This window comes from Tamandua tetradactyla, chromosome 4, assembly GCF_023851605.1.
Source record: "Tamandua tetradactyla isolate mTamTet1 chromosome 4, mTamTet1.pri, whole genome shotgun sequence".
NCBI lineage: Eukaryota > Metazoa > Chordata > Mammalia > Pilosa > Myrmecophagidae > Tamandua > Tamandua tetradactyla.
In genome coordinates this window covers 58,935,189-58,960,069 of record NC_135330.1, presented here as the reverse complement: position 1 = coordinate 58,960,069, position 24,881 = coordinate 58,935,189, and the positions used below count along the sequence as shown (strand labels likewise).

At 47.7% G+C, this 24,881-nt stretch overlaps 2 protein-coding genes across 2 annotated transcripts in view; both read right to left on the bottom strand.

The window, feature by feature from the left end:
• Window positions 1–3,484: 3,484 nt before the first annotated feature.
• SHISA4 (shisa family member 4) lies at window positions 3,485–6,886 on the bottom strand. Its single transcript, XM_077157392.1, has 5 exons — window positions 6,799–6,886; window positions 6,313–6,484; window positions 5,237–5,370; window positions 4,229–4,396; window positions 3,485–3,996 (listed from the first exon to the last, which is right to left on the bottom strand). The coding sequence occupies exons 1-5, from the start codon at window positions 6,869–6,871 to the stop codon at window positions 3,950–3,952; spliced, it is 594 nt and encodes a 197-aa protein (XP_077013507.1). The 5' UTR covers window positions 6,872–6,886; the 3' UTR covers window positions 3,485–3,949.
• A 5,016-nt stretch (window positions 6,887–11,902) lies between these two features.
• The window catches only part of IPO9 (importin 9), a 50,706-nt gene continuing 37,727 nt past the window's right edge, over window positions 11,903–24,881 (bottom strand). The window contains exons 16-24 of the mRNA XM_077157391.1: window positions 24,022–24,170; window positions 23,345–23,473; window positions 22,240–22,515; window positions 21,786–21,952; window positions 21,313–21,446; window positions 20,536–20,658; window positions 18,663–18,764; window positions 18,374–18,450; window positions 11,903–17,913 (exon numbers count right to left, since the gene is read on the bottom strand). Coding sequence (XP_077013506.1) covers window positions 17,803–17,913; window positions 18,374–18,450; window positions 18,663–18,764; window positions 20,536–20,658; window positions 21,313–21,446; window positions 21,786–21,952; window positions 22,240–22,515; window positions 23,345–23,473; window positions 24,022–24,170 — 1,268 coding nt within the window. The 3' untranslated portion in view covers window positions 11,903–17,802. The remainder of the gene's footprint in view (window positions 17,914–18,373; window positions 18,451–18,662; window positions 18,765–20,535; window positions 20,659–21,312; window positions 21,447–21,785; window positions 21,953–22,239; window positions 22,516–23,344; window positions 23,474–24,021; window positions 24,171–24,881) is intronic.

The window sequence follows — 24,881 nt, the reverse complement described above, 5'->3', positions numbered from 1 at the left end:
CACCCAACCCGCCCTCTCCCTTTCTGCCCTGCATAGGACCCGGGTCAGGACGCCGGTCCCACCTGTGGACTGCCTGGGGCGGGGGTGGGGGTGGGGGTGGGGGTGGGGGTGGGCGCCTCCCCGCGCGGCGTTGGAGGGGGGAGGAGAGCGCCAGGCACAGAGCTGGCGCGGGTGCTCGAGGCCCTGTGAACTCGGAGGGGTCCTTAACCGAGACCGCGCTGCCTCCCCGGCCCTGCACGACCGCCACCCCCTCCCATCCGCTCTGGTAGTCACCCAACCGTCTGGCTTCCCTTCACAAAACCCAGGGGGAAAGACCCAGAAAGGACCCATCAGTGTCCAGCGCCCGCATCTCGTAGGAAAGAATATACGGTTCAAAGAGAGCAAATGACTTGTCCAAGTTGATGAATGTAGACTCAGACCCAAGTTTCTGGCTTCCAGGTCCATCCTATGGACTTGAGCAAAGCAGCCGTTGGCCCTCAGCACCTCTCTCTGTAGCCCCGACTTGGAATATCCTCCATCACTCCCGAGGTGCTTGTGTTACATTCCATGACTTTGTGTCCCACTCTCCTGGCCCATGAGGCCCGCTAGGACCATTGGTCACCCTCCTGGTTTCCTGCCTTCTGGCACCACCCTGGCAGGTAAAGTGCCCTTCTCCTGCCTTCCCACACCCTGGGAGTTGCCAGGGCTGGGCCAACAAGGCCCTGGCACTGGCCAGAGCTACGAGGCACACACCTGCTTATCATTGCAGGTGCTGGTGATCTAGGGGCTCCAGGCCCGGGCGCTGCAAGTAGACACTCCTGTGGCTGCATTCTAGAAGCATAAGGAGGCGGGTCACATACCCAGCATGCTTCTGGACCAGCAAGGTCCTCGGAATCCCAGTTCCATGCACCACAAAGATGACTCCCCCTTTTCTCTTCCCCCGACTTCTGCAGAAGGCCTGGAAGACGTGAGCCCCACTGGAGCCTGTTCCAAGAGTGGGCAGGGCAGGCTGCTGGCCTGGGAGCCTGGGCCTGGGAGTGCACCCTCCTGGGTCCCTCAGCATGGATGCCCACCCTGCGGCTCTCTCCTGCTTTACCAGGCCTTTGCATCTCCCCATTCCTTGGCTGCTTCTTTTCCTTACCCCCCACCCCTCCACCCTTCTCCTTAATCTCACCGTTTCGGCCCTATCTGTCACTGCTTGTCTGCTCTCTCAGTCTCTTTCCCTCCAATCTTCTCCTAATCCCCGTTTCCCACCAGTGTCTCCCTTTCTCACTAACCCTTCCCAGAGCCCCCATTGTATTTTCCTGTATCCTTGCCCTAGCTCCTTCCCTGCACCTTAACTCCTACCATCCTTTCCCCCACCCTGCCTGAGCCGGCCCTGCCTGTAGGATTCCTGCCCCTACAATGCAGTCCACTTGTTTCTGTATAAATATGCCTCTTCTCCATCTAGGCCTTCCAGACTGCACGCTCTTTAGGAGGCTTAGTATCCCCTACCAACCCAGAAGACCCCAATTCCCTAAGTGAGGTCCCCAATTCTTAAGGGCCGCGGGAGCTTCCACCCTCCACCCCTTGTAGGGTGCCCAGCTGGTGTGGGGAGTGCTGGTGGAGGAACAGGGTGATTGGGAGGGATAGCTACAGCTCTGTGCTCCTCCTGAGATGTTCCTTGTTCCCCTGGTGATAAGCCAGAGATAGGGTCAGAGGAGACTGTAAAGTTTGGGAGGGATATAGGGATGCTGCTCCCAGTTAAAGAATTCTGGGGTCTGGGATAGAGGTGTCCTCTCAGTGTGAAGCAAGTGAAAATGCCATTCCACCATGGCTCCCCTCTTTATCTTAGAATTCTCCTATTTTCTGTGCTTTACAGAGTTAATTGACTGGAAACTCTGGAAGGGGGTGACTACAAAGTAATTTTTAATTGGCCCTAAGTTATTGATTCAAGGATAATTAATTCTGACTGGCATAGCCTTGTATAAATTTACACATTCATTTCTCAGGGGAATTTAGAACTCAGAAATCTTATCCTGCACATGTCTTCCACCTCTCCGCTTCAGGAGAGACTAGGCTTCAAATGTCGAGATAACTGACCCTCTCCCCTAAGATGTGAAGGTGGGACCTATAAACTCCAGGCCAGGACACCCCAGCTCCCACCTCCTTGTCCCCACTCTGAAAGAGAAGGCTGGTGTGCAGCTGTGGCCCCCACTCTGTCCCCACCAGCAATTGCTGCCCCTCCCTGTCTGCTTCCGGTCTAGGGGACAGACTTATGGAGCCTCTGAAAATTTCACTGGGGGAGGAAGAAGGCTGCGAATTCAGGGGCGGAGTTCAGACCCTTGGTCTGCCTACAGTTTAGCTTCTGATCCTGGTCCCAAAGCAGCTGGCCCAGGAGTTCCTGCCTTTAGGGCGATGTTAGCAGAGCCTGAAGTTGAGGGGGCAGCATAGGGCCCTGGGGGCATGGCAGGAACACTGGCCATATCCAGAACCCAGCTGGAAGAGGTGGCTACAGGAGTCCAGAGACCTGAGGAAGAAGAAACCTGAGGGGTCAAGGCAGAGGAGCAGGGGCTGAGGTTGTGGTGGGATGGGAGTGCCTGAGTTTGGAGAGAAAAGGAGGTTGGCCCAGGAGGAGAGGCTAGGCATGGGGAACACTGGGGGAACTGGGTTGGAGAAGGACACTGTTGGATGATGGCAGCTTTGCCAAACTAAACTGGCACTTTTCCTGCTTGACGTAAATACAATCAAACTTCCTGCCCTGGATCTATCACCACAAAGATCCTGAAAGCACAAGGACCATGCCCCAGGGGCAAGGCAAGGAAAGAGGATCTGGGTAGGTTCCTAGGCAGTTGCAGGGGTGGGGGCACTTACCACACTTTCCTGGGCTGCTTTTTTTGGGCAGCATTTGTGGGAGAAGGGGGAGGGTCATGTTATGTCCCTTGCTGCCTAGCCCAGTGAGGGGCACTGGGGTGGGCCTGGGGGAATCTGATGATTTAGGACCCGCTGAGGATCCAAGGCAGCTGACCCAATACCTTGCATCTGCCTCTTGGGTGGTGCAAATTCTCCACTTGGTTTCTAGTCCTAGCACTCCAGATCAGGAAGGAAGGAAACTAACAGGACCAACGGTTTTATCTACATTATATTTCACCTTCATGACGGCCCTCAGAGGTATGTGTTATCCCTGTTCTATAGATGAGGACACTGTGCCTTCAAGACCTTCAAAGATGAGCCCAAGATTAGACAGTGGCAGGCTTCGAATTTGAATCCAAGTGTATCTGAGTTGGGGGAGGTGCCTTTGCACAGTTGGTTGTGCCTTAGTCTGACCGTTAGCGGGGAATCTCTGTAGTGCAAATGAGCACACTCTTGCCAACATGAGCAAAATACATCTCAGAAGTTTTCGGAACTAGCTCAAGGATCCCTCAACTTGTAGACGGGGGTGAGGTGGAGCCAGCAGCAGTTTGGGCCCAGCTGAAGACAGTGCTGCTGGAAGGTGAGGACGGGCCAATGACGGAACAGACGTGAGTCACATCTTTACAGCTTTAATCCAGCAGGCCAGGCCCTGCCAGTGGGGCAGCCAGTGAGGAGGGCTACTGCTGGCTGCTGATGGAGCCTCCTCCCTGCCCCCTCCTCTGCCCAGCATGGGCAAACAGAAGGGGCCCACCTTCCTGCTAGGGATCCTGGGAATAGAGCGACTTTTTGAAAGCAGTGGGTATGACCCAGGCTGTCATTTCCCTCCCAGCCCCCCAGTAAAAATAAGTTCACCAGTCTCAAGCCCTCCCCACCCACCCCTCAATCATGGTCTAGTTCTAACTCTGTTTCTTTTCCACCTCTCTGGGGCTCTGTCCCAAGTGCTTCTGTATCTTGGCTTGGTCTGGGGCCTGATGATGAGAGGACCCCTTCCCAACCCCAGGGCCAGATGCAGGTACAGGATGGGGGCATCTCCCAAGGTTGGTATCACTGAATGGGCAACAGAATCACAGCTGGTTGCTCAGGCTCCTGGGTAGGAAGGCTGTGGAGGCATGTAGGGGGGAGGAGCTGAAAACCAAGGAAACAGGATGAAGGTCAGTGGTGAGATGGAAGGATGTGAGGTAACCCTCCTCCCCTTCCCTCCATCACCCCGCATGTAGGACCCATGGGGAAGAGTTAGCCTGGAAGTGTCTAGCTAAAGATGGAGAAAATCTTGGAGGAGAAATCTGGAGGTGAGGGAGGGGAAGACCCAGAGCAGGGAATGGGGGTAAGTGCAAGGGGCTCCAGATTGCTTACTTACCTGCAGGGTTGTAGATAGGGGGCCCAGCCGGGTAGAATGGATACTGTGGAGTAGGACCACTAGGTGGATACATAAAGCCAGGCTGTGGTGGTGCAGTGCCAGCTTTTGGGTCCTGGGGGTATGGGTACACTGGCTGCACTGGGATGCCTGTCATCGGAATCTCCTGGCCTAGGTGGGGGACAAGGATCTATACTCAGAGCTCCACTCCCCATGGGAGGCCTCCTCCTCCTGCCCAGGAAACAAAGGTAAGCCTGCTGGGGCCCCTTCCTTCTAGCAGACTCCATGCTGGTCACTTGCTGCCTTTGCCTCCCAGTCCGTACTTGACAGAGTTGGGCAGGAAGTTGTGCCCGTGGCCCCAGCTGCCCCATCTGTGTTTAGCACATTTGCTCCACTCAGAAGATTTCAGAGACCTGCTGAATCAAAGAGCCAGCCTGAGAATGCCCAGTCCCATTTGGGCAAGAGAGGGGCATCTTATAATCCAGCAGTGCTGCCACCAAGTGGGCCCTCCCAGCCCTTCTCTTCGATACCGACACCCTATATGGTGTCACAGTCCCTGTGCCCCCCCAGCTTTGGACATAAGTACAGTCACATGTCAGTGCTCAGGCACATATTCCATAGTATACCAGAGTACACCCAATGAAGGTGTGTGGCCCTAGACCCCACCTTGGGTACTGCTAGGGATTCCGTGCATGCATGCACCCACTACCCACACATGCACACAGGCCATGGCTGACAGACTGCACACCAGTGCACATCTGAATAGTCAGGAGCCTGCTCACACATGGACATGCATGTCCCATGTAGACGTACTGTCTCATATACACATCTACTCCTGGGCACATTCTAATATTCATGGCTAATAAGCATCTCTGGGTTTACGCATTGGTCAGTGAGTGTATACAGAAGCACACGTGTTTGCAGAATTCCCAAACCCTTGACCTCTCTGGTGCCCATGATGGGGCTCAGCCCTGCCCATCTCAGGCCCCTCTTGCCCAGTCCTGCATGTACCTTCAAATGGGCTCTGCAGCTGCTGGCGCCGGCGGTACAGGTAGCAGCAGGAACAGAGGAAACAGCAGATGGTGGTGGCAACCACAGCAACAAAGAGGATCACAGCTGAGGCGATGCCTGCTATGGTCTTGGGACTTGAGACAGAGAACAAGTCCTCACCTTCCAACACTCACAGGAGGGAGTCCTCATCATCGTGACCATAAAGCTGTGCTCCAACTCCTGGCCAGCAGGGGGCCACAGCATGCTGGGATGGAGGGTTCCCCGTGGGATTCTGCCCAGTGGTGGTGCCCATGGAGATCCTGGGGGTGGGGTGGGGTGGGGGAAACACCTCCACTTCCCAGAAGGCTCTGCTGCCTGGGTGGCTAGTGGGAGGCGAGGCATGCTGGGATGTGTAGTGCCCCCACCCCCACCCCCATTTGCTTTTACACCTACAACCTAATTGATTAGACTCATAACATCTTAGCACTAAAAGGGGCCTTAGAAATGAACTAGAGCTGTCTTTCTCAAGTCCTACTTCAACCAATTTCCTTAGATCTGTTTTCTTCTTCTTATATATGTTTTATAAATGAGCAGTACCCTTCAAAAAGAAGTTTGAAAATCGCTCATTTTGTCACTCTCCTCATTTTGTGAAGAGGAAAAAAATGGCCTATAAAGGGAAGGTGTTTTCCCCAAGATCATGCAGCGAATGAGAAGCGGACTTGGAAATCAACCTCAGATCTCCTGACTTCTTGCAAAAGCTTTTCCCATAAGGCTGTCCTACAGTCTGGGTCGTAACCCTGTATGCTGTCGCCACAGGACCCGAGGGGACCAAGGACAGGGCTCCAGAAAGAACCTGAAAGCACACAGACCAGGCGAAGCCTGAGATGGTAACTAACATGCCTTTTCTGGAATCCCAAGCCCCAGCACTAACCACTCAGCTTCTATCACCAAGCTAGCGCCCTGGGTGTCAGCTCATTATGTGGAGGTGGACAATGGAGAGGAGGCAGGAGGCTGGAAGGGAGGAAGGAAAGGCCAAGGGAGGCCTCTTGAAGGGGGGAAGCGGAGAAGCAGGCTGTGGGGTGGAGGCAGGAGCCCACCTGAAGGCCAGGCAGTGCTTCTGCTGCCTCTCCGTGATGAGCAGCGTCAGGTCCCTGCAGCAGTACCGCTGGTAGCAGGTCCCGCAGCAGAAGGTGAAGAACTCACAGTTAAACCCTGGATGCCAGGAGCCATTCCGGTCCAGATACCATAGGCAGTCCTCTCCGGCCAGCGCTGTGGGCAGGGGTGGGCCAGGGGCCACCAGGTCAGTTCATCTCTAGCAGCCCCTAGCCCCACTCACCAGGTGGTCCCCAGCCCACCGCTCCAGGATGCTGGAGTTTGCTCTTTGTCTCCACCCTGAGGGTCTCAGCCCCCAGATGCTCCTCCCTGCAGCTGACCCACGCACTAGTGGCAGCTCTGACTGGCCCAGCCTCCAGCCTCTCTCTCCTGTTTCCTGCTGACCCCGCAGCATTAGGGGCCTCTGGGGAGCCTCGGATTAGCCCTTACTCTTCTCCCCTCCTCCCCAGCCTCGCTCCTCAGCCCCTTACCCAGGGAAGCTCCCAGCATGAAGAGGACGAATACGGCAAGCGGCGCTGCCCTGCACAGCCCCGTGGACGGCATGGCGGGGTTTGGCCGGGCCACCGGGAGAAAGGGTCCGCAGGACGAAGCCGGCCGGCCGGAGCTGCAGCGGGGCCCAGCCCGCCGCCAGGCTTGGGTTCTTCTCCCGCCTCCTCTGGGGGAGGGACTAAGCGCGGGGCTCGCGGTCACCCTGCCTGCGCCGCGCGGTGCCGCGCACCGCCCGGGGTCCGCCCACCGCGCCCCTCACCCAGCCAGGCACTGCCCTGCTCCCCCTGTCGGCAGCTCCACGGCCGTTTCTCCCGCCTCTTCGGCCCCAATCTGTTTGTAGGCCCCCGAAGCGCTGATCCTGGTGCCATCTCCGAATGCTAGACACATGGCCCACCCTAGAGGGGCCGAGCAGGGCCTTCCCCTGTGCTAGACCTCCTTTCCCCCAGCGTCCAGTCTAGGACGTCCTGCGGGGGGGGGTGAGGGGGGGTGGAGAGACCGCGAGTCACCCCGCCCCCACCCCCAGAACAGAGGCACTCATTGAGAGGCAGCTTAGAGCGGCTTTGTCCCTAGCAGTGCCCACAGGTCTGGCTCCTGTCAGCTGCACTGGCTCCCTGAGATGGCCTCTTCCTCCTCCATATGGACAGCACACCAACCCATGGTCTCCCCAGCAGGGATGGCAGGACACTGGGGTCACCTGCAGCCTATCCAGACACCTTCACAGTGAGAACACTTTGCTGTCCCTGTCAAGAGAACTTTACAGAGCAATCGTGAGAAATACTGCATTAGCCATGGGAATATAGGGAGGGCAAGAGTTAATCGCAGGCAGAGACCGTAGGACGGGAAGAGTCAATTTGCGCAGGAGGAGAGGCTCCCCCTCCTCCTGTACAAATTTGTATGCAGACTTCCTGAGTGCCAGTGACTGTACCCTACGCCACATGGGATATCCTGACTGGGAACTGCAGATCAACCATAGAGGAAATCAAAGGCTTACCTGAATTCCTGCCACCCTATAGCCCTTTATAAAGCACTTGGATATCTACCTCATTTGAGGTTCTCCACAATTCCATGAGCTGAAAGAGACTGGCAGGTGTTAATATCAATCCCATTTTACAGATAGAGAAACTAAGACTAAGACCCGCGTTCGATTCCCAGTGCCTGCCCATGTGGAGAAAAAAAAAAAAAAAGAAAAAGAAAAAGGACTTACTCAAGGCAGTACAGCCAATGAATGACAGAGGCCACACTAGGGGCCAAAACTTCTGTATCTGTGTGGACCCTCCTTTTCCCCTCAACTACAAACGGTGCAGAAATTGAGTTTCTGGAGTGAGGGAACCAGGGCAGAGTATGGAAGGCCCGGCAGAATCTAAATAGGTTGGAGGAGGGCAGCCCGAAGAGGAGCTGCTCCATCTGAGGCTCCCCGTAGGTGCTAGCATTCCCAACCAGGAATGCTGATGTAAGCAGAGGACAGGCTTCTGCCCCTGGATGTTGCTGATAGTCTGATGAGTGATCGAGAGTATTTACTCAGGACATGGTCATAAATGAAGCAGCAGAGGGACATCTCTCAATTTACCACTCCCAACAATCTGTCCATTTCCATTCATCTCCCATCCATACATCTTCCCTAGACTGCAAGCTCCCTGAGTGCCGAGACCATGTGGCCCTGTTCACTGTGGTCCCTAGTCTTAGCTATCCTGAGTCCAAGCTATAGTCGCTCATTCATTGTTGGTTGAATGACTCAGATGAAGAGCTCCCCCTCCTCCTGTACAAAGCTGACCCTTCCATGTGTACTCTAGATTCCATCTGGTCTATCACTAATTATCCCTTCTATTTTCATTAGTCTCCTTACCAGCTCCCCCACCTCACCAAGGGAAAAAAAAAATCTTAAAAATAAGCAACCCCCAGTTTCCCTCTCTAGCTACTTTCTTGTTTTCTCCTCTTCTCTTTTCTCCTTTTCCTTCTCCTTCTCCTCTCTCCCTCTCTTCCAATAGTTGTCCTAAAAGCCCACACTTCATATTGACGCCTCCTGTTCTCCATTATACCTACCTCTCACCAAAATTGCAAAATTTTAGGAAAACTTTTAAATCCATGGACTACGAAGTGATTAGGGCTAGTTGAGAGAATGATGAGGGGGTTGTGGGTAGGCCAGTGGGGAGAACTGGCAGAGTTTGGAAGACTGGCACTTCTTAGCTTGGAGATGGAATGCTGAGGCTAGCTATATCACCATGGTAATGGACTTGGGTCCCAGAGGATCATAAGGCTGGGAAGGAGTGAGGGATGGTCCTGGGTAGGAGTACTGGGTTGGCACTGGGGACCCTAGAAGACAGTTGTCCAATTTTTTAGGTCTGGAGACGCCTTATGGCAGATAAGGGCACACAGGAACATCCTCCATGGCCAGTCCAGTATCTGTCAGCTCTCAGCCTCTTTTCCTGGAAAAGGAGAGGCAATGGGTAATCTGGATCAGATGAGACAAGATACTGGCTTTATCAGTAAGTATCAGGCTCTCCCAAGGGTGCATGGATATAATCAGTTAACAATTATTAACACCATGTGTCAGTCCATGTATAAGCAGATTCACGTACATTATTTATCCTTCAAACAACCCTAAGGAATAGGGACAGTTAGTTACCCTATTTTTACAAATGAGACAACTGTGACACAGAGAGATGCAATAACTTGCCCAAGTTTCCACAGTTGGTGACTGGTGGAGGCATTCCTTTAATATTTATGCAAATGTAGTAACTACCATTCTGAGCATTAAGTGTGACCCAAGCACTATACTGGGTACATTTTCTTTGTGATTTCATTTAATCATCAAAACAACATTGCAAACAAGTTCATCCCATTGTATTGATAAGAAAACTGAGGTTGGGAGAAGTTAAATCCCCTAGCTTACACAGCTGGGATTTGAAATTGGGCTTTTGTAATTCAAAGCCCTCTGCCTCTCCTTAAATATGTCTGAAATGCTCAGTGCTATGCCTGACATACAGAGCATGTACTCAAAAAATTTCAGGGCCCAGCCCTTAACTCCCATAGGAGTTGCCATGTGGTTGAAGGAGGGTAGCTGTGATAATTGGGAGTGGAAAAGGGCATTGGGAACTGGGCAGAAGGGAAGGACTGTGGTCATGTCTGTGACCCGGTTTGGGCTTGGCCTGGGCTGTGGGTAATAGAGCTCTGCTGAGTCACTTTACTACTGGGCCTCTCAACCCCTTCCATGCTCCTCTTCATATCAAAGCAGACGAGGAGGCCTGGACATTCCTAAGGCCCTCTTTACCTTCTCAGGCCCTAGGCCCTGTTGTATCCCTCCCTCCTGAGCCTCCTGCCCTGCCCCAGGTGACTTGAGTGGAGCCATTCTGGAAATAAGGGCCCTTTCCTTTTCTAACTCCTGTTCCAGCCAGTCAGTGCTGTCCTCAGGAGAGCCTTCTGGGCTACCCTTACCTTCTTTCCCTCCCTACACGGCCTCTGGCAGCCCAATTCCTACAGACAGGTAATTACACATTCCTTCCCTCCAAAGGACCCTGAGCTCTTTTCTCTGTCTGAATTACTCTCCTCACACCCTTTTCTAGGGAGCCTAGCATTCCACAGCTAGGGAGAACAGGACACAGAGAACTCCAGGAATTTGGCCAAGGTTTCATGGGGACTGATGAAAATGAGGTCTTTTGGCTCCCACTGTCCCAGAGTAAACAGACACCTCTCCTAAATTAAAAAGCTTTTCCTGGTGTCTAGCTATAAGTTTTCTTGCTGTAAAGCAAGGCATATGTCTTCAGCATTTGTCCTCTGTGTGGCAGAAGGGGCCTGGGGATGTGTGTGAAGAACAGTGGGGATCAGCCCCACTGCTCCTCCAGCTGCTGGTAAGAAGGACCACTCTTCCCCAGAGGGATTTTTAGCAATACTTTTGCAGGATTGCTTCTCCCAGAATGTCAGTCTTCTGCATGCTTGTGGGTGACCTAGGGCAGTCTGGGTAGAGCTTAGGCAGCCCAGGCCTCAGGACAGGCGAGTGTAGCCAGGCTGGCTTGCATGGGATCTGTGAGCAGCCCCCTGCTCAGTTACAGCCTGAATAGCTGGGGGAGTTGTATCAGTCCTAGGTAGCCAGTGCCAGGCCTCTGGAGTCCAACACAGCCAGTGGGGAGACAGAGCAGGGCCAGGTTATCTTTAAATGGCACCTTACTCAGCCTCCAGCTCTGCCAGCTGGGTAGGATGGGGGCAGACAAGTGATATTTTGGGACATGAGGGTAAGGGAAGAGGAAGATTCTGTTTACTGCTCTCCCCTGCCTGTCCCCACCCTGCCAAGACCTCTCCTTGTCCTGGGAGCCCCTGGGGTCTCTGTTTTCACCATAGTCCCCGTTCACCCTCTGCACACACAGATGGAAACTTCTGAGCCTACAGAGACCTAGTGTCTTTCTTGGAGAAACCAACTCTGTAAGGGTAGGTTTGGGTTAGGACTGCATTTGATTTGGGATTCGACTAATAATAGCTAACATTCACTCAATACTTATTATGGGGCAGGCAGTAAGTGATGTGTATTATACTGATTTTAATCTTCACAATCACTCTATGAAACAGATACTATTATACTTGTTTTAGGACTAGGAAATGGAGGCATAGGTGATTTAAGGAGCTTGCCCAGTCACCAGCTGGTAAATGGCAAAGCCAGGATTCAAACTTAGGCAGTTTGCGTCCGGAGTCCATGATCTTAGGCACTAGCTGGAGTATACGTCCTACTCTGTCACTTAATTATTCTGCAAACTTGGAGAAACAACCTAACCCCCCTTATCTGTAAAATGGTGTATGATTCAGGACACTTTGAACCCACTAGAATCTCCAAGTCAGAACTAGCAGAGATGATCTGGGGCCATTCTCTTTCTCTGTTCAGTAGGGGGGTGGGGGTGGGGGACTTACTCAAGGTCATGTGAAAAGTCACTGACAAGAGCCTGAGCAGGAACCCGACCCTCTTGAATCCACACATTTCTGTGGTTTCGCTTGTGAGTCTGGGCACCACAGAACTGGAAAAGCACTGAATAGAGGGATGAGGTGAGGGAGACGGTGAGGGATATGAGATCATGTACGAATTTACAACCACAAAACCAGGACTGGAAGAGATACCACATTTCTTTATTTAAAAAAAAAATCATATTAGATCAAACTATGAGTCTATCCTGCCAGCTGGTGGGGAATTCAGTCTATTATAGTTTACCCCCCCTTCCAAGATCATGAGAAGGTGCTGGGCTCTCAGAGTCTTAGGGTCTGAGTGCTCCAGGAGTCAGTCCACACTGAAAAATGCCCACAGGCCAGCAATTTTGGCCTATGAGCCCCAGGCACAGGGACCTTTCCAGGGAGTCTGGGTGCAGAGGGTTCACTCTCCTCAGGGACTCCATGCAGCCATTTCCTTAGGAAGTAGTCTCCTCTTCAGGTGCTCTGTCTAGCTCAGGGTAGGATCCTCACTACACCCAAACCCCACAAACTTGTCCCCTACTTGTCTTCAGGGAACCCTGCCTCCCCTTCTCCCCCTTCCTCCAGGACCCTGGGCTTAATCTTTGTTCATTCGCTTTTACCATAGGGTCCAGAAGCATGGCTGTCTTTAGTAATTCTACTTTTCACCCTACAAAAAACAACTAAGGCAAGGAAATGCAAAGAACCTGGCTATCTTCTTAGAATAAGGGGAGGGAAAAAGTTTAGGAAAAAAAAATTAATACACCAATAATTTATAATATCAAGCAGATAAACACAGAAAACACAGCTTAGCAGGCAGAGGGCAGGAGCTAGGGCCAACACCTGCTTCTATCCTGTTCCCCAGAGTAGCACTGAAGGGCCACAGTCCTTTCCTCACAGAGCTGTTTTCCTAAGGGCTCACCAAGACCCTAATTTAGCAGCAGCATCTGTGAAATTGAATTGAGTCACAGTCTAATCCAGTGAGTCAGGGAGACTGAGCCAAATGGAGCTCCCAGCTATGGGGGTGGATGGGGAGAACATGTTTTTCACTATTTGAAGTGTTTTAAATAAGACATCTTTAATTCTAACCATAACCCTTTGAGGTAGGTATTAAATCCCCATTTTACAGATGAGGAAACCAAGGCACGGAGGGGATATGTCACTTGCCCCAGCTGCCTTATGTTCCAGCTACGTTGCTTTGCCAAGATAGAGCAACTCAAGGTTTGAAGGGTCTTCCTAAGCTTTCTAGTCAAACCAGTGGTTCCTTATTTTTCTTCCTACAGTGCATTTGCTAAAAATTATATGTACCACATAAATCTCAAAGACCTAGTGTAATTTGCAATTTTAGGAAACCAGTAGTAAATCCACCCTTTTCTTGCCTCCTTAAAAAAAAAAACTGAAATGTGAGGGTTATTTAGATGGCTAATGTTGAACCTGCACCAATCCATCAGAGAAGGTAAATAATAAATAAACTTGGCTATTTTAATAAGATTACTTTTGGCTGCTTTGCTACTGGAACCTGTGAAAGTATGGTTAAGATTAGTGTAAGCCCCAGTGGGAATGGAGAATATCTCCAACAGATATGATTTGTCATTTGAACATCCAGCCTTTGGTTGGGCACTGACATTGATGGGGAAAATCTCGCTGCAACACATTCACTCCATAGCTCTCATTATCAGTCACAGGTTTCCACTGACTCCACCTCATCAACATTCCATAAAACTGTCTTTTACCATTCCACTCCCTGTAGTTAACAACTTAGTCCAAGCTTTCAGTCTCTTTTGGACTGCTGAAACTGCTGCCAGACTGAACTCTTAGCAAATCTTCCATTCCTTCATGTATTTTTATCAATACCAGTATGCTTTATACAATGCAAACCTGATCATATCATCTCTCTTCTTAAAATCCTAGAGTGATTTCCTAGTGCCTAGAGGAACGCCTTGTAGGACCCTTGACCATGTGTCCCTCACTTAGTTTTCTAGCTTTATTTCTGGTTGACCCACCACCCTTTGAACCATAAATTCCTATCATTTAAGCCTACCTCTAAACTGAGAATGCCATTTGGTTTCATAATGGTCTTTTCTTGAACACTTTTCTCTGGAATGTCCTGCCTAGCAAATACACTGGGGAGGCAAGACAGCGAATTGGTAAAAAGTGCAGGCTCCTTGGACTGGAATTCACTTGGTATAAGAATTTCTACAGGTAACTTATTATCTTTGGGCCTAGTTTCAAGTCTGTAAAATGGGGTAAACAAAAGTACCAGCTGCAGAGGGTTATTAGGTGTCAAATGAGACAATTCAAGTAAGTATATAGACCAGCTGCTGGCATTTAGTAAGTGCTCCACAAGTCTTAGCAGTTACTATTTACCACCTTGCAAGAGCTCAGTTCAAGGATCATCTTTTGAATGCAATCTTGACTTTTACTTTCCCCCACTTACCATTAACCATTCTTTTTTGGGCAATGGTGACTGAACCCAGTACTTACTTCTTTCACAGCACTCCCCACATTTATTGCACTATTTTGTTTTACTTCTGACCCCCTATTAAACTAGCTTCTTGAGGGAAGAGGCCAAGCCTTAACTACTGTCTCCAGCATTTAGCACATAAAAGGTATTCAATGGTTGCTGAAACAAAACAGAATTATATAATGTCCAGAAACCAGGCTTAAAAAAAAAATCTACTTACTGGTTATCAGTCTGCCTGATGGGTAGCAAGGTACAGTGTTTTTTTCACTGGACAATCCTTTAATTATTCCAAAGCAGTGTCCTGTTTCCCTTTAAGCTAAGCATTCTCAGCTACTTCAATCTTCTTTGACTTAACACATCTTTGTTTTTTCTTGCAGACAGACTGCCTAACTGTCAGGGAGCCTCTTCACTGAGCATCTGTCACAGACAAGACTGAAATGAATTTCCACACTATTCTGGACAACATAGCCTATTCCAGCTTAGGACTACACTATTTCTGCAGACACTTTAACAATTCCTCACATAATATAATAAACACTTATTATTGGCACACAGCATTATTAGAGGATTCTCCTACTTTTGAAAAATATTCTCACTGACCCATTTTTATTGAAATAACTTTACAGATTCTGCTCATTGTATTCCTTGTAGATATCCTAAATTTGGACTTAAATTCTTTCTTCCCTGGCATCTGCTGTTACCTAAAACTTTGATTAGTATACCTCCCTTACCCAGTAACACTTCTTTTGTAATTGGCCTCTAACTCTTTTTGAAATGAGTGAAGAATAAAAGAACATATGGTCATTAATATCAAAGGAGGGGCCAAGGACAGAGCCCTGGGGGACAGCATCAGAAACTATCCCCCTAACTGGGATATTTGCAATTTGGCAGCTGGTGGCCAGCTCTCTAATGCTTTGTAACTATACAATGTCCAGACTACTTTCTTGATCTAGTTAGTTAATAACAAAAGTAAAGAAGACTATGAGGCCAGCTTGACAAAATTTGCTCTTAAGGTCATAACAAATATCTATTAACCCCCAGTGATCACTTTCCTTGTTTTAAAAAATCTTATTTGTTATAGGTTCATACTTTCCAATATAGTGTCACTCACTGGTCTGAGTTGTGACTGTCTTTTCTTGGACTTCTGCCTTTTTTTTTTTAAAATTTTCTAGTTTCTCTTCAATTCTCTAAGATCATTGGGAGCTCAGCAAACTCCTTGAAACTCCACCAGGTTCAGGAAAACTGAAGAACCTTAAAACTAGCTAAGTACTCTCTTAATCTTGAACTTCACCTTCTAACCATTGTTAGGTCTGCCCTTTTTAGACTGAAGCTAATTCTCTGGACCAAAACACAGAGACCAAAAAAAAAAAAAAAAAAAAAGAGCCTGGATTCAATTTTCTGTCAACACCCAACACCAACACCAACACCACAGGTCTTGAGCAAACTTACTTCCTTTTCTTGTGTTGACACAGTAGCCTTTCTGAACTCGCTTTCTCAATGGGGATAACATCTGCTCTACATATCTGTTAGGTGACTTGGGATTATGTAAGTGAAAGTGCTCTGTAGATACAAGGGAAGTGCCTGCCACCCCAAGGTAAATGGTCTAAGACTTCCCACTCTCAGTCTTACCTGTGTGTCTGGTGGGGAGTGCCTCAAGTGATATCAGGGCGCTTTCCTTCAGGATTCAAGTTCTCTTAAGGTAGGACGCCCAGTTTTCCTTAAAAACTATCACGAGAAGAGCAGGAAGAGAGAATCCCTGCCAAAGGACTTAGAACAATTTTTGGCACTAAATACAATTTTTCTAGTTATCAGGCTCAAAAGGGGCCCACATCATTTTCAATCTACATCTAGGGGCCCTAACCCTTCTCAAACTCAGCAGTTCAGTACTCCTGGCGTTAGACCACTCTTTTGTGCCAAATCTGAATTTGGCTTTGTGGATGGTCTGCTACCTTCAGCACTGAATTCTACTGGCATTGCCTTGAAATCACCAACTAGTGAATCTTCAGACCTTGGTTTTTCCTGAACAACATGGCCAGGTGTGCCATCACCTCTCCAACATTAGTGACTTTCCCAGACTGAGGAGATTGAAGCTGCACAGGAGAGGCAATACTAGCCACGGAGTATCAGCTGGCAGCTGATACACCCTGAACACACATGGCCTCAGGCTTTTCAAAGAAAGGCATCCCTCCCTGCCCAGTTTTGGGGCTTGAACACCAGAGACATCTAGTGGCACAAAGTCACTACTAGCTACAAACTCCTTGGGCTTCTGTAACAGTCTTATAGAATTAATGCCCCACACTGGGGCCCTGCCACAAAGAATGAAGATTCAAGTTCATTTTACATCCCATTTCCTCTTTGTGAGATTACAGCCTAAAGGAATACTCTGTGGTTATTGAAATGGGGCCCCAGATGGTGGCCTGTCAAAAAAATAGAAATGCTGGACTTGTCTACCTTCTCGTCCTTGATTTTTTTAATCCTCATTCACTCTTTGAACTCGTAACAGACTGCATTTCTCAATTAAGGGACCTTCCTTAAAAATATTTAACCATGACAGTTCTCCAAGAATCATTTTCAGCTAGGTTAACCACACCAGTCTCTAAATGGTTTAATTTAATCCCTTTTTTCCTCTACTTTCCACTTTTCTTCTAAAAGGAATCAAGGCAAAGAGGTGCTCGAGACACCCTATACCATATGGACTAAATTAATTTGTAAAGATTACTTTACTGTCCTAGAAAAATACATGTCACAAATTTGAAGGCTACAACTTAACCACTTTGGAAGATTCCTGAGGGGGAGGAGATGCTCTTTGAACATTATGACTGAGTGGTAATATGTGGGAGACATATTAAATATAGTTGGGTGAGGTGGACTTAAAAAAAAAATCTCTTTTCCCTTTTTTTTTTTTCCTAAAAGGGAAAACCAAACTGCCATCTGTCTGACTTAATTTCTGTGTATGCATGTATATATAAGAACAACTTGGGGAAGGGGTTGGTTTGTGTCATGCAATGAGGCAAAGACAAGATGATGTCCTTTGACAGGAGAGCCTTAATGTTACAGGAGGGAGTAGGGAGCAGAGGTCACTGGAGAGGGCTTATAATGAGCTGCTCTCTTGTTCCTATTGAGAACCCAGAACATCAGTGGTCAAGGGTAGAAAGCACAATCCTGTCTCAGGGGGATTCCTATCTGAACACACCAGATGTCCTATGAAACGAGACAGGTCTGTTTTAGAATATAAATGGTCATGACTTCCTCTGCTCCTAATAGGGTGGAGCAAAAACAATCCATGAACATATAATCCTTCTGGGCAATAATGTTTCTGGACTGGCCAGCAGAAGACTCTAGGAACAGAGCTGGGGGTAGAGCTGGGGAGAAAAAAGGTTCTTGAGATGGGATGTCTTCAGGGGAACTTTGGGAAATGTCCTTTGTTCCAGCATTCCTAAGTGATAGCACTGATAAGCTCGGTCTGAGTTGTAGTCAGTGTCATCCTGGAGAGGCCAAGGGCCAAAGGTCAAGAAGCCACTCTAGGTTGAGAAGAAAAGTGCATCTCAAGGCCAGTGAGGGCTGGGCCGGAGGAGCAAATGTGGAAAGGCTCCCCATTTTAGATGCCGATGGTCTGCAGAACCCTCCTCTCGTTGTCATTAAGATGGCCTGAGAACATTATGTAGCACGGCTGCTGAGCAAACTGGCACAGGAAGTCCGTGAGATATGCCTGGAGGGAAGAATGAGTGGCATTACTGAGGGTTCCCAGGGTCATTCATTGACGGTGTTGTAAGAACCACCACCAAGTGGTATAGGGAACACTGGCTTTCAGACAAATGCCAGCTCCCTGAAGAATGGTTATCTACATTCTTGTATCTAATTCATGTACACCCCAGGGACTGAATTCTATAGGGAAGGAGACAATTTTTTCAAAGGGTATATCTCATATCCCACTTTTGAGGACCTTTATAACAAAGCTTCAAGAAACTAGATTACAACACTGGGGTAAAAACACTAAGGTGCAAAAGTCTCAGCACACCCAAAGCCCTTGACCACTCAGCAAGACAGAAACTCTCTCTTGAGTCTTCCATGATGAACTCGGAATGGGGTTAACCCCATAAAATTCCATATCCCTGTTTCCACGGCTTGAGACATCATCACTTGCAAGAAATCTTCTCTGGACATCTCACCTGCAGATCAATCTGATAGAGAGGATCCTTCAGAGCATCGGGGTCATCTTCCTCATCATCCTCGTAGTAATCCTCCTCTGTTAGACAGAGCCAACATAAGGAAGGGTCAGGGCAGAGGTTCCTGATCAGGCCCAGGTGGGGAGGCGCCACTACACAGCTGAGGCAGTATGGGCAAAAGGCCAAGGAACATCCCTTAGGGGGCCACCTCTCCCTGTCTTTGATACCCCATTTTTGGCACTAGTGTGCAAGGAAGTTTTTACCATGGTTGTCCTCTTCTCAAACGGCTTACCGTATTTACTTGTAGCAAGAATGTCAGATAAGAGCTGGCCTGCTAAGCCATCCTCCTCCTCTTCTTCCTCCTCCTGGTCCTCCCACATATCATTGGAGTCATCTATGTGGAAATGAAAAGCTGCTGAGGCATACTCATGCATTGCATGCTCCCAACCCCAAATCCAAACAGGCCAGAACAGAAGGGCCTTCTTCAATGTGACCTGTAGTCACTGATGGGTGAGAATCAGGGATAGTCAAACTCTCTCAATAATTCTGAACGGAAGAACCCAGATGTCTTGGAAACGTTACCGGAGATGAAAGACAGTTTGTTGTGAAGAAGCAAACCAAGGAAGGGCTAAAGCAGCCTGCCACCTGGCTGAGTCATACCTCAGCCTCTGCAAGATTTCTTACAGATCTGAGAACCAGCTCTTTACATTTCTAGTGCCTAGTACCGGACCAGCCATAGAGGAGGCATTCAATAACTCCCCCCCCTCCCCTTTTTTTTAACATGGGCAGGCACCGGGAATCGAACCCAGGTCCCCTGGCATCGCAGGCAAGCATTCCTGCCTGCTGAGCCACCGTGGCCCACAACCCCCTCCTTTTTTTTTTTTTTAAAGATTAGTGACTCCCCTTGGGGGAATGGTGAGAAAGGGGGAAAATTCAACTTCCCAACTGGGAAATCTTGATATTCTCACAAGTAGTGGGGACAACCAAAGCAATAGGCTGAGTCCCCAATCTTGGGGTTTGTTCATATGAAACTTTACCCCGCAAAGGATAGGTCAAGCCTACTTAAAATCAGGCCTAAGAGTCACCCCCAAGAGAACCTCTTTTTTTGCTCAGATTGTGGCCTCTCTCTCCCAGCCAACCACAACAAGCAGACTCACTGCCCTCTCCCTCTCTCCGTGGGACATGACTCCCAGGGGTGTGGACCTTCCTGGCAATGTGGAACAGAAACCCTTGAATGAGCTGGGACTTAGCATCAAGGGATTGAGAAAACCTTCTTGACCAAAAGGGGGAAGAGAGAAATGAAACAAAATAAAGTGTGAATGGCTGAGAGATTCCAAACAGAATTGAGAGGTTATCCTGGAGGTTATTCTTATGCATTAAACAGATATCACCTTGTTAGTTAAGATGCAATGTAGAGGGTGCATGGGTGGTTCAGTGGTAGAATGCTCGCCTTTCATGCAAGAGACCCGGGTTTGATTCCTGGACCATGCACACCCCCCAACCACCAAAAAAAAAAAAAAAGTAATGTAGAGGCTGGAGGGAACTGCCTGAAAATGTAGAGCTGTATTCCAGTAGCCATGTTTCTTGAAGATGATTGTGTAATGATATAGCTTTTGCAATGTGACTGTGTGATTGTGAAAACCTTGTGTCTGATGCTCCTTTTATCTACCTTATCGACAGACAAGTAAAACATATGGAATAAAAATAAATAATAGGGGGAAGAAATGTTAAAATAAATTTAGTAGATTGAAATGCTAGTGATCAATGAAAGGGAGGTGTAAGGGGTATGGTATGTATGAATTTTTTTCTGTTGTCTCTTTATTTCTTTTTCTGAATTGATGCAAATGTTCTAAGAAATTATGATGATGAATATACAACTATGTGATGATATTGTGAATTACTGATTATATACATAGAATGGAACGATCATATGTTAAGAATGTTTGTGTTTGTTTGTTCTTATATTTTTAAAACATTAAAAAACTAATTAAAAAAAAGTTGATGGGAGGATCTTAGCCTGTGATACCAACAACAAGTATAACAATCAAGGAATGTGCCGCTGGAAAAAAAAAATCAGTGAATCAACAGAGCAAACAGATAGTCTGAAATCTTTTAACTTGATTTTCCAGGTTCAAAGTCTCTTGGGAAGAAGGGCCTTCATGCACCTTGATTCCACTCTGCAGGAGTGGCCTGGCGAGCGGCATTGGCCTCCATGACATTGGAAAGCTCATTGATGATCAGTTTTAGGATCTTGACCAGCAAAGGTATGTTTGTCCAGCGTTCAGGGTCTGAGAAGGAAGGAAAAAGTTTCAAGTTAGACTTGAATTGGGCTCCCTTGTGGCAATGTACCTGGTCCTACTATGCAGCATCACTCAGACAGTTCACCATCCCTGAAACTTTCCCCTGGTCCTGACTATATTCAGCCACCAAAGAATGATTTAAAGTTAAATAACTATTTTGCTTGGTGTTGTAACAGTTCAGAAGTTAGGAGAGAGAAGGCACAGGAATTAAAGGAGGTAAGTTCTTGCCAGCAATTAAGGTCTGAAACTAAGTCACTGTATAGAGTAGTAGCTCCAGTCTCCATGACTTGCAGTTTGAGAAACAGCCTAGGGATTACAAACCTATAGTTAAAGAGAACGGCTCTGCACTACATATATAGATCACTGCAGTCATAGGCCAAAGGCAACCCGATAACAAAGACACATAGAAAACTGCATCAAAATTCCAGAACGGAAGCTGTACAATGGAGATTCTTGGTTATCTGAGGCTATTTTTGTCAATTTTCAGCAACAAGAAGGGATTACACATTCTGACCCACTGTTTACCTCGTTTGCTGCTGCTTCTTTCTGAAACCCATCACTAACAATTATGTTTTTAAATACACATCATTTATATCCCTGTCTCTAGGGAGGGGATTAAAGGGATATGTTAGCATCACCCACTTTTGGCTGATTTAGAACGAGTACGGGTGCCTTCATCCATGCTGTAGATCTCCTCTCCCTTCACCCGGATATCTTGTAGCCGTTTGTCATCTGCATTGATGCCATGCTGGAGCAGTTTACACAGCGCCACAGAGCTGGCAAGGAGAAGCCAAAAAGGGTCAATGAGCTACTCATTCAGCAGAAGGTCTGGGTTTATGAAGAACAAGGCACTAACAATACTTGGCTGGGGGAAGTCTTTGATAGTGAAGGTTCTTTGGGCCAGCAGAGATCAGAAACATATGGTCCATCTGTGTCAACTGTCTTTGGGAAATTTCAAAATGGCAGCTATTCAAGCATACAGGTTAGCAATAAAGAAAGAAAAGGAAAAGGGAATACAGTTTGATTGGCAGTTTGATATGCCAAACAAAAATCAACAGAGCATGTCAGGAAAAAGAAGAAACATGAGGGGCAGAATGCCCAGACAAGAAAGATACCTGACTTTGCCTTCATATTGACCATAGAACAGATGTTGTCGGCTTGTCCACTCAGCCATCACAAACTCCAGGGCAGGTTTACCAGTAGGTCCTGGGAGACTGCACAGGAACTCCAAGAGCGGCTCTAGCTGAGTGTGTACCAGGTGAGCAAACACCATGATCAGAGACTAGGAGATAACAAAAAGAATCTCTGCTTCAGAGAAACCAATTTCAGACACAGAAAGAATCAGTGAGCCTGGAAACAGAATATATGCACTGAGGGAAACAACCACAGGGCACAAAAACACAGGGATTTCCTTGTCAATGTTTCTTGGGCCATAACAGATCCAATTTAACTTAAGTATTTTACAAAGCGTAGTAAGAAAGTGGGAAAAACACCTCAGGATCAATATAATAATTACCACCCAGGGGGTGGGTTAACCTAGCTAAACCTAGCTCCCCACTGTCCTCTCACCTGCATGACACTGAGCGTCTCTGCCTGCTGCATCTTACTGAGGATGGCACGAAGAATCTGGTCCAGGTTCTCCCCCAACTCCCGCCCTGCCTTGGAGATGAGGGTGGAGACGAGACGGCCCACAAAGGCCGCAGTGAACTCTGAGGTGCGGGGGTCCAGGAGCTGGCTCACCACTTGCATCACGTACCACAGTCCATTGTGGCCCTGCTCATCATGCCACTGGGCTACCTGCTCCAGTGTCACTGACACATAGGCCCGCAGGCATTCTCCACCATTCTGGAGAGACAGGGGTGGCAAGCAGGATTAGCAGCTGGGGGAGAGATGCCAGGAGGCCCCCAGTCTGTAAGAGGAAAATGCCATTCTTAGACTATAGGATCTGTGACAGGCTCACACCACTGGGGTCAGGAATTCACTATTCACAGATTTAGGCATGCACTACACAACTTCCCCTCTACCCAATCAGTTACCTCAAAAATGCATGCTCCTGATCACAAGGGGCAATGGCCATGCTAACTGATTTTTAACACTTAAGATCTACCTTTGGTACTAGAAAAACATGTCTAAGGTGTAGCAATAATTGTGGGTACTACAGGTCTTTATGGGAATAAAGACAGACTTTACCCAAACCACCTTTTGCCTAGGAATTTCCAAGCTGATCAATTTCCTCTGGCAGGGTCCTATACCTTTACAATCAATCATAGTAGTAAAGACCTGAAAAAGTAACCAACTCATCCAAGAAACAGAAAAACATAGGAAAAATATTCAGGCATATCTCCTTTCTCCAGAGGCCTATCATTTTGCTGACTTGATTAACAGAAGAAATATCCAGGAAGACTTTCTTATGGCCCCCAAGTTTAGATGCCTATAATCTTACACAGTAACAACATCCAGGCAATATAATATTGAATATTTTCATTCAATATTATAACATAGTTGAAAATATAGAATGCCTGGCTGTCCCAGCCTGAGCCCTTCCTGGGTCTCTTTTTCTCAAAAAACATGGATTTGAGAAACCTGCATCTCCTAAGTATGGAACCCTGTCAGACTCCTATAAGCCTATGAGGTGAGGAACTATTTCCCCTTTTTAGTCAAATAGCTCAGATACCTGCATGGTGGCGTTGTCATCTGTGTGAAGAGTGCACTGTGCCACAGCAGGGAAAGCCTGGCAGATGAGGAGTTGGGAAAGGGGAGGCTTTGTATTCCTTACTACTGTAGTCAGGATATCAATGGCTGTCTGAAGGAAAGAAGAAAGAAGAATCAGAATTCCTTCTGATTCTGGGGGATGGGAGCATGATTGGGCCCAACAAACCAAGATTATTACTGTATGCATATAACATAGGAACTCAGCAAAAATTCACTAATGAAAAACAAGCTCTGAAAGAAAATGAATAATTAGAAAGTAGATGGTGCTCTCTCAGCCTGCTCATGATAGCTCATTTCTTCATTAGCCACGAGGGTGGAAAGTGTGTAACATGAATGGATATCCAGGTGACATATACATTGGCCAGGTGCTGTGTAATGGTGGCACAGTGTACAAATTCACTGAGAGCACCACTGGAACAAGAAAAGCCATTTTCTTAAAGCCTCAGAGAATCACCCACTGTGCTGGAGGCGTAGTGAAATTACTTTATGAATCTCTAATGCTATTGTTTTTTTTGTCAATTAGGTGGGAGGTGTAGGTGGCATAAATGCAGATCTCTCTCTCTCTCACACTCACACACACACACACACACACACACACACACACACACACACACACACAGAGTCCTTGTAGTCACTCACCGCACAGAGTCCTGCTGGGATCTTGTCTGCAGGAGCCTGCATTATGCTGACTAGAGTGGGAATCAGCCTCATTTGCATTGGGCCCTGACAGGCTTCGATCTGGGACAGCTCCTTGAAGATGTCCTGAGCCAGTGAGGCGACAACAGGATCTGAAATGGATAAGGCAATAGGGAATCCCCCCACCTTATGGTCTGCATATGCTTAATGATGTCTGTTCTTTGGTCCTACCCTAAGTTAACTTCTGCTTTGATTACATACCACATACCTGGGACCTAGTGAGGACACATGAATAACCTGAAAGATCAGTAGAGATGCTAAACCTCTAAGAGGCAAAGTATGTATGGTTTTGTTAAGGAAGAGACTAGCCATTAACAGCTACTCATAAAACAAAACTTGACTTTTTTTCTGGTCTTCATCTTTATGAAACCTAGATTGACCAAAAACTGTGCTACAACAATGAGTTTTTCCCAGAATCTCATGTTTTCAAGAGGAATCATACATATCTCCTCAGATAGGTTTGACAGACACTAAGAATTCCAAAAGCCATTTCCAGACAAAAGGTAAAATTCTCAAAAAGTAGAGCCTTGTTGAAGAAATGGAACTTTGGTTTGACCTCCTTTAGCTATATAAGAAAAATGTCCTCCTCTGTCTATCCTGCAAAAATATATTAAGTTATATATTAAAAGATCACTGCAGCATTGTTTGTAATAGAAAAAAATTGAACAATGCAATGTCCATTAACGGAATGGTATGTGTGTGTGTGTGTGTATATATATATATATAAAAAACAGAATATAACAGAATGATATACCTATTTTATGGAATACCATGCGATGGTTAAAAAGAATGAAATATATCTA